This window comes from Drosophila innubila (genome assembly GCF_004354385.1).
Source record: "Drosophila innubila isolate TH190305 chromosome 3R unlocalized genomic scaffold, UK_Dinn_1.0 2_E_3R, whole genome shotgun sequence".
NCBI classification, from domain to species: Eukaryota; Metazoa; Arthropoda; class Insecta; order Diptera; family Drosophilidae; genus Drosophila; species Drosophila innubila.
Window position 1 is genome coordinate 20,064,560 of NW_022995380.1, and position 17,641 is coordinate 20,082,200.

The 17,641-nt window shown below is 36.8% G+C and overlaps 1 protein-coding gene across 8 annotated transcripts; it reads right to left on the reverse strand.

The window, feature by feature from the left end:
- Positions 1-462: 462 nt before the first annotated feature.
- Positions 463-17,418, reverse strand: LOC117790078 (ATP-binding cassette sub-family A member 3-like). 8 transcript variants are annotated; one of them, XM_034629339.1, is made up of 14 exons: positions 17,379-17,410; positions 16,904-17,194; positions 15,642-16,236; positions 14,031-15,443; positions 13,167-13,512; positions 11,866-13,104; positions 11,655-11,805; positions 11,265-11,435; positions 10,547-11,203; positions 10,217-10,342; positions 10,072-10,164; positions 9,890-9,994; positions 795-989; positions 463-568 (listed from the first exon to the last, which is right to left on the reverse strand). In XM_034629339.1, exons 2-14 carry the CDS (start codon positions 17,113-17,115, stop codon positions 469-471), a joined length of 5,403 nt encoding a protein of 1,800 aa, XP_034485230.1. In that variant the 5' UTR covers positions 17,116-17,194; positions 17,379-17,410; the 3' UTR covers positions 463-468. The 8 variants fall into 8 exon arrangements, with proteins under 8 accessions (XP_034485230.1, XP_034485227.1, XP_034485229.1 ...); XM_034629336.1 differs by having other exon boundaries at positions 10,217-10,345; positions 17,379-17,409; XM_034629338.1 differs by having other exon boundaries at positions 10,072-10,161; positions 10,217-10,345; positions 17,379-17,408.
- Positions 17,419-17,641: the final 223 nt, after the last annotated feature.

Sequence of the window (17,641 nt, forward strand, 5' to 3'; positions counted from 1 at the left end):
AGAGTGTAAAAAATGAGAGGCTTACCTATATATACTTCATCGTCACTTGTAAAATATTTGCATTTTAGTTTTATGATACGAAATATTCTAAATATTATCTCTTTATTATATAGTTAATACAAAGGCATTACGAAGGATTATTTTGTTTTTGTATTTGTCAAAATAACACCTTGAGTTTTACTTTTGATTTAAAAATTTTAGCTTTTCAACGATTTATAGGGTAACTCTATATCCAATAGGAAACATATATATAGCAATGATATTATCATACAATTTACAACTAAGTACATCGTTGACAAATTTTTATTCACTTCCAATAAAAATGCAAAAAAAACCATACAATTATTAATTTGAACTTAGCAAAAAGATTTTGTACAAAGGTGTTGCCGATGCCCAAGAATAGTTAATTAACCAAAAATTTCAAAAAAGTTCCCAAGATACAGTAAAATTAAAATCTTTCTGTTTTTGTTACGTTGTCGTTGCAGTTTCTGCTGACTGTGCTTTTTTCTTGTGCCTTTGATTTCTCATTTCCCTTCGATTTTGAATTTCCTGTTGTTTTTTCAGTTTTCTAAGACAGAAGATTGTAATTAAATAGAATTCGTTAATCAATTATTAAATTTTACTACATGTTGTCAAAGAAGTGCACACCAGCTCCAAACTAATCAAAATTATTAACGATAGGTTTTAAAATAATGATACATTATAAATATAAAAGGCTAAGCAACTACTATTAAATAATAAGAATTAAAGTTTGGATATAAATTGGTGTTAGCAATTATCTGAAACAAACTCACTTTATTTGTGAGGTGCGTGGATCTTCACACTGATGCCTTGCAAAGTGCAAGAATATCTCTTCCAATGTCGTCTGGCTAATTGAATAATCCTCCACATTCAGTTTATAGCGACTTTCCTCCATAAGTCCAAAGATTTTCGACCATTTGATGGCGTCTAAGGGAATGTAGTAGGTTAACATTCCATAATATTCCTCCCTTCAAAATGGAAAATAAAGTATTATTATAGTTCTTTATAAAACTCAATTATCTAATAATCTTACTCTAAAATGGCTTGCGGAAATTTCTGTTGCACAAACTCTTTTACATTGTGGATACCGTCCTTGATTTTGTGGCCACTGAACCCTGGAATCGTATCCAAATCTGGCCTGTGGACAGCGGAGCTGCAATGGAAATGTTTACATATTAAAATACATTTTTTTTAAGAAAATTGATGCGGTAAATTTGGAGATTTTACTTGGTCTCTGCTGTCACTTCATCGATGCTGTCGCGATTGTTTACTGAAGTGACCATTTGATCAGCGGGAATGAGTTCTAAGCTGCCATTGCTGCAAGTATCGCAAGAATGAATATCTATATAACCTAATCTAATTTTCTACTCACCTGTGTGGCATTTTTATGCTCTCCAATGACAAATTGCTGGTGTTTTGATATGGCACCGGTGTGGATGGTATTGAATCTTTGGAATCTTGTGTCCGATAACTGCTGTCAATGCCGCTGGATAATCTTCACATTTTATTACATATAAAAAATACAATTATAATGTATAGAGATTTGTTAAAATAAAAATATTTATAAATAAAGGGATTCTAAAAATATTATATTAAGGAAAATAAAAATAATTTAAATATAGAAATATTAATCATGGGATAAAGAAGAAAATGAAGTAATACACCATAGATTTTTAACAATGCGTATTAAAATCTGAATGATAAACATAAATTTAAAAAAATTAATTAATTGATATTTGATACTTACAGCCGTGAGGATTTAAAGCCATCTTTACTGCGTCGTACTTTTATCTTAAGAATAAGACCCTTGGAGAATCTGTTCTTTAAATACTGCGTGGATCCAATGCACTTGAATTCACCATTCACCATAATGGCGAGACGTGTGCAAAGTGCCTCGCATTCCTCCATGCTGTGCGATGTGAGAACAATGGATTTGCCCGAGTCACGAATGCTACAGACCATGTTCCACAGCTGACGTCGGGCAGCTGGATCCATGCCCGTGGTGGGCTCGTCTAGATATATAACCGATGGTGATCCAATCATGGCAATCGCTGCACTCAGCTTACGCTTATTGCCGCCACTGTAGGTTACCGTCATTTTATCGATATGCTGCATGAAACCAAATGACTTGGCCAATTCCTCCGACATCGTTTTGACATTATCCTTTGGAACGCCACGTAGTAAACAGAATATTCGTAACATCTCACGTCCAGTTACATTATCTAGTAATGCATCGAATTGTGGACAATAGCCAATTCTTCTATAGACTTGACCCATATGGGTCTGCAGATTCAGACCCTGAACATACGCGGATCCCCAACTGATTTTCTCATCGCCCGTCAACATCTTAAACGTTGTCGTTTTGCCGGCACCATTGACTCCCAATAGCCCAAAGCACTCGACCCTTTAGTTAATTGTTAATTGATAAGGAACAGTTTACTGAGTATTTTGAGGATTTCACTTACTCTTCGACGCATAGTGACACCTGGTTGACGGCCAGGTAGGAGCCATAATATTTGCTCACACGATCTAATACCAGATTTTTGGCGGCCACTTCATGTGGCTTCATATTAAAGATACGTTGACGCTCCCTCTGCACATCCTCATCGACAACCTCTGGTGGTGGCGGTACTTTCCTGCAATGTAAAAATTCTTTAAAATACTACAAGTCTCAGGATATATGCAAAGAATTACAGAAACCAAACAATGATCAAAAAAATTACTTATGGGTACTTCCACAGCCCCGTTAGGTTGCATTCGAACTCTGAGTAGAAATTCAGCTTAACCATATTTAGTGATTAAATTGGGTTTTGAGTTGGGATTGAAAAACTCAAAACTCATCGAAATGGGAGAGCCTTTTTGCCAATATCTTTTTATAACATTTACTTAAAAAATAAGTTTAAGGGTATATTGTGTTCGTTGGAATGTATTTAACAGGAAGAAGGAGGCATCTCCGACCATATAAAGTGTATATATTCTTGATCAGCATCAACAGCCGAGTCGATATAGCCATGTCCGTCTGTCCGTCCGTCCGTCCGTCTGTTCGTCTTTTCGTCAATACGTTACATAAATTTCTCTAGCATTTTATATGGCATTGATGTATGCATAAATTATAATATATTAATTTTCTTGTTAATTAACAAAATTGAAAATGTGAGTTGAATATAACAAATATAGAAAAACTCAACTTATTGAATATTTGGATGGAAATCTTTCTAAATTTTAAAGTAAACAAAACGATATTTTTGTTTAGCAAATTTTAATCAGGGGATCAAGTCAATAAATTATTCGACACATCCCAAAACTGTATCGTATTTGATTTCGGTTCATATTAATGTAAAGAAAGCAAGGAAGAATATAATGGTAATGGTAATCTTAATATTTTATGATAAATTTTAGTTTTCATAAAATAGGAATAATTCTTGAGGGCTACTCACATTGATCGCTTGCGTACCATAAAGATGAGCTCATTGATTAACCCCATGTCGCCTATGATGAGCACAAGGAAACAGACAATTCCTGTGGACAACATATAGACAAGCTCCAACATAATACCCGGATCTTCCCAGCGAAAGATAGAATTCACATCTGCAACAGAAACAAATAAATAGATTCTATAGACAGAGTGGGGAAAGGGGGTATACTTACTGCAGCACTTGGGTTCCATCTTACAGAGAGGCTTTGGAGAAAGACTACCTACCTTTTTGCAGGTACTCCTTGTGAGAACAAAAGTGTATGCCTTATTCAGCCCCAACGCCAATGAATAGTGGGGAAAGATACGGAATATAGAGCTCAGATGCCTAGCAATTTCTTCCACTTCGCCCTGGCCAATTAACATTATTATAACCACAGTTGCCAAGGCTACGCCAATAAAAACATTAAGAATTGAAACGCGGGTAAAACCCGTAGCCGGATCCTTAAATAGCAACGAGAGGAGATAAGTGAGGGGCAATACGGCAAAACCAAACACGATGAGCAACAGAAAATATGGTCCTAGTTCATCGAATTTCATAAAACCTTCTTCTTGAAAGCAAAAAATCGTTATAATAATAATGATAAACGTTATTGTAAATGTGAAAAAGTCCCAAATGTAATTGACCAACCAAAATGTCCAAACTCTCACCCCACTCACAAATTGCAATAATTTGGCACGAGACTGACGTTCCTTGATCAAAAATAATACATACATAGAACTCACAAAGCACATACAGAAGACCAAGCTCAATGCCAACGGTTGGCCAACCATTAACCTAATATTCTTTTCTGATAAAAGCGTTTTCGTGCTATATGGATATGGATGATTGGTGACTTCTATTGTCGCATCTTCACCAACATAGAGTCGAGCAATTGCATTGTGCACCATATTCACAGTTAAAGGGGCCGTATGCAGTGGTTCATTATTTAACCAGGCTATGATGCGATCATCTCCCATACTTGCGGCAACCACATAATGGGTATTTATATGCGACTGTATTGTTCCGCCGAGATTGAGGATATATTTGGTGAAATGCTTGTTCCCAGTGGACTCATAAAGATGCGAGCTACCCATTGATTTGGCAATTTCTTCATAATGATCGGCCACTTTGGCTCCAATTGAATTCTGTGTTAAGTTACCAAATCTTTCCAAAACCGTAACTGTCTGTGGATATTGTTCACGGCATATTTTAATTGCCGGCAATTCACTAAATGTGTTTTGTGCGTGTGACGCTAATAAAGTGATGACAACAAAGAATATTGGCATTAGATTCTGTATGAAGAACAATAGTTTGTGTCTCCAAGTGTAGAGCATCTTTTTCAGCATCATAGCATGACATTGATTCAGCGTCAATTGCATTCCACGTAACAAGTGACTCTGATCAGCTGCAATTAGTTAATGGAGCTTATCAGAATTTACTGATAAGAGCTGATATTTAATCACAACTTACACCGCATCGATTCATTACCATCGTCCGCATAACGAGAGGTACCTTTCCAATCTGCTCCAGCCTTCTTGCGGTTCTCCATGGCATCGCTTTCGGCATTGATCTCGGCATTGATTTCGGCGCCCACCTTCATGAAGACCTCCTCCATTGAGGTGATACCAATGCCATATCCACTCAAATGCAATTCTGCAGATCGATCCTCGAGTGCACCAAGCATCTTCTCAAACCTATCGGAATATTTATCCGGCAATGCGTATGATAATTCAGCACCAATGTCGCTCTTAGGCAGTATTCCGGGTATATAGAGTGCCAGTAAGGCCGTCACCTCCGCGGGATTACAATTATCTTCCTTTACACAGATCTGCAGATGATAAACTCATCAATTAATACGCCATTGTAAATATTCAGAATTCTTGGGACATGGAACGACTCTCTTCACTACACTTTCACCTCGTTAGGTAATTATTGTTGTAAGTCATTATTATTTCTGTAAATTAAATTATTTTCAAACTTTCTTCCTTTCACAACAAATGCAATTATACTTCTGAATAATTATTTTTCTTAAAACAGAGATAAAAAAATGTTTTAAGTAAAGTTTTTGCTTTTTTACCAATGGTTCCTCATATATTTAAAAAAAAAAACTTATGTTTATTATGTTAACTTTCCTACCGTTTCTATTATGATGTTTCGCTCAGAACAATTCGCTTTTTCAGTCTCCTTTTACTTACCAAGCTATAGCCGGATCCGAAGTGTTTTTTGAGGAAGAAGGAGGAACCATAACACTTGAGCTCACCGTCGCACATGATGGTAATGCGATCGCCCAGGACATCGGCCTCATCCATGAAATGTGTGGTCAAGAGGATGGTACGTCCCATCTTTTCTTTCCTCAATAGATCCCAGAGTTGTCGTCGCGCTGCAGGATCCATTCCTGAGCTGGGTTCATCGCAAAGGACAACCTTCGAGTCGCCACAAAGGGCACAACAAACGGACAGTTTACGTTTCATGCCCCCCGATAATGTTCCTGCTTTATAAGATTCTTTGTTTTGAAGGTCAATCAACTCTATATATTTCTGGACTTGGTTTTTAACAGCGTCACCCTTCAGTCCCTTCATGCGGCTGAAGAAACGTAGGTGATTCCCCACACTCATATCATCGAAGAGAACATTATGCTGCGGACAAATGCTGAGGGACATGCGAGCTCCCTCGATATTGGTTCGAATATCGCAGCCATTAATAATCGCCGTACCGGAAGTGGGAGGAAACATGCCCGTTAACATTGAAATGGTGGTCGTCTTTCCGGCTCCATTATGACCGAGAAGTACGGTTATTTCGTCCTCAAACATATTTATCGACAAACCTTTGACAACCATTTTTTTGCCAAACTTCTTCTTGATATCTCTTATCTGTAAGCCAATTTTTTTATCATCCGGTTCGGCCTCAAAGGCCGCCGAACTTCTCCGACCTGCTGGACTATTATTATGGGGTGTATTCTCGTTGGTACGCTCGCCGCACCAGAACGTACGGGTAAAGGGGAAATACCATTTGCGTGGTACACCAAAGTCACCCGGAAACACCTGTTCAATATAGAGGCATATGCACAAATAGATAGCACTCGAGATGACCATCATAATCATAACGGTGCCCACAGTTAGATTATCATTAACTGTAGCAGGCGTAAAGATCTTATTCCATTGAAAGCCTTCATCAGTATTCTCAAATTGGACTATCAACATCACGCCCAATTTCAATGCCGTGTTTGAGATTAAGCTCCAACCGAGCTTCGAAGCCAGCGACATAGGTTCATAATTCTCCTTTGATAAGCTGAGTGGCAAATAGGTGACAAAAAAAACTACTCCCGTGACAGCTGCCGCTGTGCTCGCTTTTGAAAAGATCGGTGCGATCATAAAGCAGAAGCATATTGTGGCGACTATATAGATCATTAAGAAAAATAAAAGAGCCGTAAAGTTGCATTTGGTTAAGATTGCGAAATCGTCATTAAGTGGTATCTTGACCAATACAGCTATAAGAATGGCAGAAAACATTAGCATTGTGAACGATTTGACAAACCAGGCGGCCCAATGTAACCAATTACTTAGCCCCATTATTTTCATCACCTCCTTAAGTTGTTTCTCCTTCTCTGTTGTTATGTACTGCAAAAAAAAAGCAATACGTGAATAAAATCTATTACGGTTATCCTGAAGACAATATGAAAAATCGTTTTAAAAATGTTAAGATGTGAAAGAATATTCCACAAAGATTTATGATAGCAAATCCAAAAAAAGACTACAATATACGCTTTGATTAAAATAAAAAAGAAATTGTGCATTCTGGTATGAGCTCAATATTTTTATTTATCTCATTTTTCCAAAAATATTTTCAAAATTAAAAATATTCCAGAAATAAAAAATTTTATCACAATAAAACTTAAATATAATCATAGTAAAATATAATTTTATCCGGTAATATTTGCAATTTTAATATAACAAAAACAGTTAATATAGAAAATCTCTCATCAGAAATCTTTAATACGTAGATATCATCAATATTAATTATATATAAGAGGCCTAAAAGGGAATCGTCATATGGTCATTTCCACAGAAAGGTTTATTCCACCTAATAGCTTAAAGTTGATCATAAACTCAAATCTTCTACAATTTTATTCTACAATATATGCAGGTGGTTAAGGTAACTTTCTTAAAGAATTTAGTCGAGTTTAACATTAAAGAAATGACCAATGATGTCTTCATCTTTAATCATTCTGTGTTGCTTTAATTGTCATTACTTACCCTAGTAACAGTTGTGCATGGATAAATGAAACTTAGCAGCAGAACTAACGACAGTATCGATTCTAGAGCCCTAATCATCGGATCATATTCATAGGAGGGATGTGGATAACGTTGCATCACAATTTCAAGCGGTCCACCTTGTCCCGACTTTTCCCTTATATAGGACATGTCCAAAGCAAACTGAATGGGTATGAAACCTTCACGTAGATAACCGGCAGGTATTCCGCCATCATTATCTTCGAGATTACGAGGTCCGTTCTCATTAGAATCCCAAAATAGCTTCATAGTTTGCCATGTTAGACCAAACTCAAAATATGTCGTACGCAGCTCCGATGGGAATCGCAATGTATACTTAAATTTATCGGGCAATTCGTTTAAATCCGACCAAGATTGCTCAAATTCGATGCCAGCGAAGGCATTGCTGTCTGATACACTAGTTTGTAGAGTTTTCGCATCCCCAAATCCCGTATGGTTAAGGCCCAAATTTCTTGCCGCCCCACCGACCACACGATCCAGAACATCATTTTGTGGGGAATAATATAGAGAATATTTTGGCATTTCGATATTCTTCAGTCGCTTCATTGAATCACTGCACACAAATAAGAAAAATAAATTGGATTTGCAGTCAATCGAATTTTGAGTGTTAGTTAGCTTAAGCTAACTAATTAACTTACTTAAACAAACCCAAGTTATCTATAGAAAGTGGTTGATAGCGTACCGCAGGCTTATTCTCAATATCAATGTTCGTACGAGCCAGGATCAACAACGCTAAGAAAATGGCCGGCACTAAAATATCGACAATCAATTGACATTTGTGACTCCATTGTAGTATCCAGTTTTTCCATAGCAACAGGAGAAATTTATTCCAGTTTGACGTTTTTGCCATTTAATTGTTTCTCAGCCTGTCATAACCCCCACGAAATACTCTCAATTCCAATATTTTTCAATTGCCTAGCTCACATATAACTGTAATGATATAGATAAAATTTAATGATTGATCCCGTAGCGAAAAATTACAGCCTCCGCGCCACATCTCGACTTAATTCTGTGAATTTCAGACGACAAATCAGAATTTTCATATTAAAATTGACACGTTCGTAAAGAGTACATACTAGTGCTGGTAAAACAGCTTAAAAATTCAATAAAGAAATAAAAGTGCTATAAATGTTGACAAGTTTTCCAAAGCGACAAAAATGATAAGTGTGTTTTGCTTGGTAATTTCAAAATGCAATTAAAAACGTACCATTAAAGTCGCATAAAATATTTTTTCCTGACAATTCATGATAAAGTGTGATCCATCGATGATCTTATTAAACGGATTTTGGAAACTTATTTGAAATATCAAAACCAACCAAAAATCTCCCAAACTCTAATTTATTTGATTTGATTTCTGTGGCACACTTGTATATGTATATTTATCACCGATGAATTTGTAAAATCCTGATAGTTCTATTGGTTACAGGGTATATTATTCAATTATATGCATTTTACAAAAAATAAGTCACAAGATATCATTTATTTAAAGTATATTATATGTATTTAGTTTTCACTCAACATAGAGTCTGATGTTGTAGTTGTACCAGTTTTAATGGTAGATATAGTGAAAACAAATTCTGTCTGCTTTTGTTACATTATTGTTAAGGCTCCTGGTGATTGGGGGTTTTCCTTCGATCTCTCATTTCCATCTGATTTTGCAATTCCTTTTGGTTTTTCGAATTTCTAAGATTAAAAATGTATAGTAAATTCAAATTAAATTCGTTTTTGAAAGGATGATACTTATGCGGTGTCAGAGTTGGCAAGTTAAATATCGAATACTACAAAATTATAATAATCAACTAGCTTAAACACAAACTTAATACATAAAATTTTAAATTATGTTAACAATTATTTGAGACAGGCTTACTTCACTTGTGTGGTGCGTGGATCTTCACGCTGCTTATTAGCAAAGTGCAAGAATATCTCCTCCAATGAAGTTTGACTAATCGAATAATCCTCCACATTCAGTTTACAGCGACTTTGCTCCATAAGACCAAAGATTTTCGACCATTTGATGCCGTTCAAAGGAATATAATAGGTCAACATGCCATGATATTCCTCTCTACAAAAATTAATATATATTATTGTTGCGGTAATTTTGAATCAAATTTTTATAAATCTTACTGTAAAATGGCTTGTGGAAAATGTTGATCCACAAACTTCTTCACATTGTCAATACTATCCTCCATTTTCTGGCCACTGAATCCTGGAATCGCATCCGGATTTCGCCTGTAGATGGCGGAATAAGATTACAATTCAAATAACCATGTTTTAGTAATTTTGTGTGGTGAATTTTGTGACTTTACCTGAGTTCTGCTGTCACTTCATCGATGTTGTCGCGATCGCTCCCTGCGGTGTCCATTTGATCATCAGAAATACGTTGCAAGCTGTCATTGCTGCTGATATCGCCCAAATAAATATATAGAAAATCTATTAGAATTTTTTACTCACCTGTGTGGTATTTTAATGATCTTCACACTGCGAAGCAGTGGAACATCACTCGAGTTTTGACATTGCACCGGTGTCGATGGTATTGAGACTTCGGAAACTTGTGTCCGATATCTGCTACCGTTGCCGCTGCTGAAAAAAAACAATTAAAAATGTAGGAGGATCTCTTAAATATATATATATATATATACATAAATGATGTTGATTTAAAAAATGTTCTATTAAAATATATGGAAATAATTGATAAAAATGAAATTATTAAAGTTTTCAAAATATTTATCAGAATGAAAGATATTTAAAAAAAAAAATTAATTAATTAATTTATAAACTTACAGCTGAGAGGATCTAAGACCACTTTTACTGCGTCGCACTTTGATCTTAAGAATAAGACCCTTGGAGAATCTGTTCTTCAAATGCTGAGTGGATCCAATGCACTTGAATTCACCATTCACCATAATGGCGAGACGTGTGCAAAGTGCCTCGCATTCCTCCATGCTGTGCGAAGTGAGAACAATGGATTTGCCCGAGTCACGAATGCTACAGACCATGTTCCACAGCTGACGTCGGGCAGCTGGATCCATGCCCGTGGTGGGCTCGTCTAGATATATAACCGATGGTGATCCAATCATGGCAATCGCTGCACTCAGCTTACGCTTATTGCCGCCACTGTAGGTGACCGTGAATTTATCGATATGCTTCATGAAACCAAATGATTTGGCCAAATCCTCGGAAATTGGTTTGATATTTTCCTTTGGAACGCCACGAAGTAAACAAAATATTCGTAACATCTCACGTCCAGTTACATTATCTAGTAATGCATCGAATTGTGGACAATAGCCAATTCGTCTATAGACTTGACCCATATGGGTCTGCAGATTCAGACCCTGAACATACGCAGATCCCCAACTGATTTTCTCATCGCCCGTCAACATCTTAAACGTTGTCGTCTTGCCGGCACCATTGACTCCCAATAGCCCAAAGCACTCGACCCTTTAGTTAAGTGTTATTCGATAAGGAACAGTATCATAAATATTTTGGGGATTCCACTTACTCTTTGACGCATAGTGACACCTGGTTGACGGCCGTGAAGGAGCCATAACATTTGCTTACACGATCCAATACCAGATTCTTGGCGGCCATTTCATGTGGCTTCATATTCAGGATACGTTGACGCTCCCTCTCCACATCCTCATCGACAACCTCTGGTGGTGGCGGTGCTTTTCTGCAATGTGGAAGCCCATTAAACCTTTTCAATTATTTTAAGTCTCAGAGTATCAGCAAAATATTATTACTTTCTGTTTTGATTTAAAGATTTTTACGAAAAAAAAAAAACCAAGTAGAAGAAAATGTTGATGGCAATTTTGATATTTGATGATTCATTTTAGTTAAATTGACAAAGTAGTTTGTTTAAAAATTTGAAAAATCATCGGAAGTTACTCACATTGTTCGCTTGCGTACGATAAGGATGAGCTCATTGATTAAGCCCATGTCGCCTATGACGAGCACAAGGAAACAGACAATTCCTGTGCACATCATATAGACAAGTTCCTTCATAATACCCGGATCGTCCCAGCGAAATATAGAATCCACATCTGCAATAGGAATAAATGGTAAGATTCAATAGGAAGGGAGGCGAAAATGGGTACACTTACTGCAGCACTTTGAATCCATCTCACAGATAAGTTTAGAGGATACACTACCGTAATTTTCGCATACACTCTGTGTGAGAACAAAACTGTATGCCTTATTCAGCCCCATCACCAATGAAAAATGGGGAAAAATACGGAATATAGAGCTGAGAAGAGTAGAAGTTTTTTCCTCTTCGTCCCCTAACATTGACATGATCCAAACCACCCAGAAAACGACTACGCCAAATATCATATTGATAGTTGTAACGCGGCTAAAACCCGTTGCCGGATCCTCAAATAGCAAAGAGAGTAGATAAGTGAAGGGCAATACGGCAAAAGCAAACACGATGAGCAACAGAAAATATCGTCCCAGTTCATCGAATTTCATAAAACCTTCCACTTGGAAGCAAAAAATGGTTATTATAATAATGACACACGTAATCGTTAATGTGAAAAAGTCCCAAATGTAATTGATTAACCAAAATGTCCAAACTCTCACTCCACTCACAAATTGCAATAATTTGGCACGAGACTGACGTTCCTTGATCAAAAATAAAATATACATCGTACTCACAAAGCACATACAAATGCCCAAATTCGTTGCCATCACTATCCCCATAATTGTGCTCATAATTTGTCTAAGAATCTGTTCGGATAATTCCGTTTTCTTGCTATATGGATATGGATGATTGGTGACTTCTATTGTCGCATCTTCACCAACATAGAGTCGAGCAATTGCATTGTGCACCATATTCACAGTTAAAGGGGCCGTATGCAGTGGTTCATTATTTAACCAGGCTATGATGCGATCATCTCCCATACTTGCGGCAACCACATAATGGGTATTGATATGCGACTGTATTGAAGCGCCGAGATCAAGGATATATTTGGTAAAGTTCTTATTGCCAGTAGACGCATAAAGATGAGAACTACCAATCGATTTGGCCAATTCCTCATAATGGTTGGCCACATTGGTTCCAGTTGAATTGTGTGTTAGGTTTTGGTATCTTTCCATAACCGTAACCGTCTGTGGATATTGCTCTCGGCATATTTTCATTGGCGGTAGTTCACGGAATGAGCTTAGTGCGCTTGATGACAATAAAGTGATGACAACAAATAATTTAGGCACTAGATTCTGTATAAAGAACAATAGTTTGTTTCTCCAAGTGTAGAGCATCTTTTTCATCATCATGGCATGGCATTGATTCAACGTCAATTGCATTCCACGTAACAAGTGATTTTGATCTGTGAAGGCCCGATCAGCTGCAGAGAGTTAATGCTTATCGGTATCTAATGATAAGAGCTGATATTTATTCACAACTTACACCGCATCGATTCATTACCATCGTCCGAATAACGAGAGGTACCTTTCCAATCTGCTCCAGCCTTTTTGCGGTTCTCCATGGCATCGCTTTCGGCATTGATTTCGGCGCCCACCTTCATGAAGACCTCCTCCATTGAGGTGATACCAATGCCATATCCACTCAAATGCAATTCTGCAGATCGATCCTCGAGTGCACCGAGCATCTTCTCAAATCTATCGGAATATTTATCCGGCAATGCGTATGATAATTCAGCACCAATGTCGCTCTTAGGCTGTATTCCGGGTATATAGAGGGCCAGTAAGGCCGTCACTTCAGCGGGATTACAATTTTCTTCCTTTACACAGATCTGCAGATGATAGAAACTTCGATTAATATGCATGTCTGTTAAGGCTTTTCTTTCTTAGTCATCTATTACTTTTTACTTTATTACACCAGTTAACAAAATTAAAATTTATATATACTTCCTTATTTTGGTTCCAAGATGACAAAAACCACTTTAAAGAAGTTTTATTTTTTAGTTTTAAAACTAAGTCTGAGTTTGGCAGTTTTTAAAGGTGCTTTTACATTTGCTACATTGATTTGAGAATACCAAAACCGGTTTACAGGTGCTTTACTTATTTTTTGCCCATATAATTTTTTTAAATTATTCTTTTCATTTTTATTGCTGTGAAATTAAATATCCCCATTCAATTTTTAGTTTTCCCGTTTTATTTACTGTTCAATCTTATACCTATATGTAAAACTCTTTGTCCTGACTGATTCATTGACTGATCATTGTGCAGCCCAAACCGTAACACCTAGAAACCAGACTTCTTCATTACAGAACTTTTCGGTAACCCGCTGTTTCAGTCTCTTTTTACTTACCAAGCTATAGCCGGATCCGAAGTGTTTTTTGAGGAAGAAGGATGAACCGTAACACTTGAGCTCACCGTCGCACATGATGGTAATGCGATCGCCCAGGACATCGGCCTCATCCATGAAATGTGTGGTCAAGAGAATGGTACGTCCCATCTTTTCTTTCCGCAATAGATCCCAGAGTTGTCGTCGCGCTGCAGGATCCATTCCAGAGCTGGGTTCATCGCAAAGGACAACCTTCGAGTCGCCACAAAGGGCACAACAAACGGACAGTTTACGTTTCATGCCCCCCGATAATGTTCCTGCTTTAGATGTTTCTTTGTTTTCAAGTTCAATTAATTTTAGATATTTCTGGACTTGCGCTTCCACAGCATCACCCTTCAGTCCCTTCATGCGGCTGAAGAAACGTAGGTGATTCCCCACACTCATATCATCGAAGAGAACATTATGCTGCGGACAAATGCTGAGGGACATGCGAGCTCCCTCGATATTGGTTCGAATATCGCAGCCATTAATGATCGCCGTACCGGATGTGGGAGGAAACATGCCCGTTAACATTGAAATTGTGGTCGTCTTTCCGGCTCCATTATGTCCGAGAAGTACGGTTATTTCGTCCTCAAACATATTTATCGATAAGCCGTTGACAACCAATTTTTTGCCAAACTTCTTCTTCATATTTCTTATCAGTAAGCCTATTTTTTTATCATCTGGCTCGGCCTCGAAGGCCGCAGAACTTCTCCGATTTACTTGATCATTATTGTAGGGTATATTCTCGTTAATTCGTTCGCCGAACCAGAAAGAACGGGTGAATGGGAAATACCATTTGCGTGGTACACCAAAGTCACCCGGAAATACCTGTTCTATGTAGAGACCGATGCACAAATAGATAGCACTCGAGATGACCATCATAATCATAACGTCGCCAACAGTTAGATCATTAATTGAAGCAGGCGGAAAGATCTTATTCCATTGAAAACCGTCATCAGTGTTCTCAAATTGGACTATCAACGTCACGCCCAATTTCAATGCCGTGTTTGATATTAAGCTCCATCCGAGCTTCGAAGCCAGCGACAACGTATTAGGATCTATAGAAGTGAGTGGCAAATAAGCGATACACAAAATTACTCCTGTGACAGCTGACGCTGTGCTCGCTTTTGTAAAGATCGGTGCGATCATAAAGCAGAAGCATATTGTGGCGACTATGTAGATCATAATAAAAAACAACAGTGCCGTAAAGCTGCATTTGGATAAGATGGCAACACCGTTTTTCCAAGGTATCTTGAGCAATGCAACCATGATTATTGCAGAAATCATAAGCTGTGTGAACGATGTGACAAACCAGGCGGCCCAATGTAACCAATTGTTCAATCCCATTATTTTCATCACTTCCTTTTGTTGTTTCTCCTTCTCTGCCGTTACATACTGTAATAAAAAAAACAAGCGAGAAAATATCTTATTGATTTAGGTGAATAGATCGGTATATTTTATAATATATTTTTTGTGATCTAGCTCTTAAGAAAATTTTGTCAGACACAATTGCTAATGTAAAGTTTATAAACGTCTAAATAAAAGGGATGTCATCTAATAACATTCTACATACCTTTAATTAGAAGTACTTACCCTAGTAATAGTTACGAAAGGAGACAAGAAAGAGAGCAGCATAATAGATGATAATATTTTGTCTAAATACTGAAGCAACGCATCATAGTCATAGGGGGGATGTGGATACCGTTGCATGACAACCTCAGGTAATTCTTCTTGACCCGACTTTTTCCTTATATAGGACATGCTCAAAGCATGCTGAATAGGTATGAAACCTTCACGTAGATAACCGGCTGGTACTCCACCATCATTATATTCGAGGTTACGAGGTCCACTCTCACCGGTATCCCAAAATATCTTATTAGTTTCCCATGTTGAACCAAACCCAAAGATTGACGTACGCAGTTCCGATGGAAATCGCATTGTGTACTTAAAATTATCCGGCAATTCTTTTAAGTCCGACCACGATTCATCAAATTCGATGCCAGCGAAGGCATTGCTTTCTAATACACTAGTTTGTAGAGTTTTCGCATCCTTAAATCCCGTATGGTTTAAGCCCAAACTTTTGGCCGCTTCACCAACCACACTATCCAGAACATCATTTTTTGGGGAATAATATAGGGAATATTGTGGAATTTCCGTACTCTTCAGTAAAATCGTCGAATCACTGTATATAAATTAAGAAAACCAAATAGATCTTTGTTCGAAGAGTAGACTGTTTTACAGTGGTTCTTAGCACTTTTCATAACATAATTTTTAACATTAATAATAGTGTTGTTTTTAGCACATTTCTTACGTTTTCGCGACCATATGTAATATTCAAAAATAGCGTAGATAAAAGTATTATTTAGTTCTTAAGCAGCTGCAGTCGTTAACAAGAGATCGAAAATAAAAATTAAATGTACATACATATATTAAACAGTTAAGAGCTAGAATTAAATGTATTGTCCAGCTTTTTAGCAGCTGTAATTTTATGGGGAATTGTAAACGAAAACTAAAATAATTAAAATTAAAATGGAAACTAAAATTGAAAGTGCAATAAAACTCAAAACTCAATTAATGATTACGTTAACCAGACTGATTTGCTCGGTACGTGAAGAACTAATCTTCGAGGCATGAATTTGTTGTACATTCTCGAATGTAAGCTTTTTGGGGGGTAAGAGATTTGACATTTTGAAATCGAACCCTACCACAAAATAAGATCACAGTTTAAAACACACCCCATTTGTATAAATACATTTTGACCAGTAAAAAAAACATCTGTTACGTATACTTATCAGGACAATTCAAGGATTCGAATTTAAATTATGTATGTTTGTATATTATGATAATTGACTTACCTGAACAGATCCAAATTATCTATAGAAAGTGGTGGATAGTGCACCGCAGGCATCTGTTTTATTTCAACGTGACTATGAACCATAATCAACAACAATGGATAAATTATTGGAAATAATAGTTCGAAAAACAATTGCCGCTTGCGACTCCATTGAAGGATCCAATTTTTCCACAACAACAGTACAAATTTATCCCAGTTTGATATTTGTGCCATTTTAATGTTTTTTACTCCGTCATAATCACCGCGATATTCTCACAATTTTAATATTTTTCAAGCGCTTGACTCAGAACTATAATTAAACCAAGAAATTTAATAATTCAATTACTTATTACAAATATACAGCAAGAATTTTTTAAAAACTTTATACACATTGTCGCAATTAAGTAAATTCGTTAAATAAAATATAACTGAAGTATAAAAGATTAAACCGTGACTTTTTTCAATGAAACAAACTATATTTTGTTAATAGAAAGCTAATTTTTTAGAACAAAATAAACATTTGCAACTGTCCAGCTATAGCTTACAACTGATTCAGTAAAACAATCTGTTCTGTAAATCAGGCATTTCGAAGCCATTGCACTCAGAGCTTTCTGTAAGTTTCAAGAGCAACAGTCATATATGCATATACATACATATACAGTAAGAAAGTCTTGGCGAAATGGGATTTTATCTCGATCACTGTAATCACTATAATTAAGGTTTAAGAATTAAATTCTCAGAACTGTACATTCGTTATCAT

Excerpts from the sequence above, each read along its gene's own strand:
- LOC117790078 (XM_034629336.1), bottom strand. The coding sequence starts at position 17,115 with ATGGCACAAATATCAAACTGGGATAAATTTGTACTGTTGTTGTGGAAA. Across the intron at positions 13,513-14,030 it reads TCGGATCCGGCTATAGCTTG|ATCTGTGTAAAGGAAGAAAA; the intron begins GTAAGTAAAAAG and ends TATCATCTGCAG. Across the intron at positions 569-794 it reads CCACGCACCTCACAAATAAA|AAAACTGAAAAAACAACAGG; the intron begins GTGAGTTTGTTT and ends CTTCTGTCTTAG.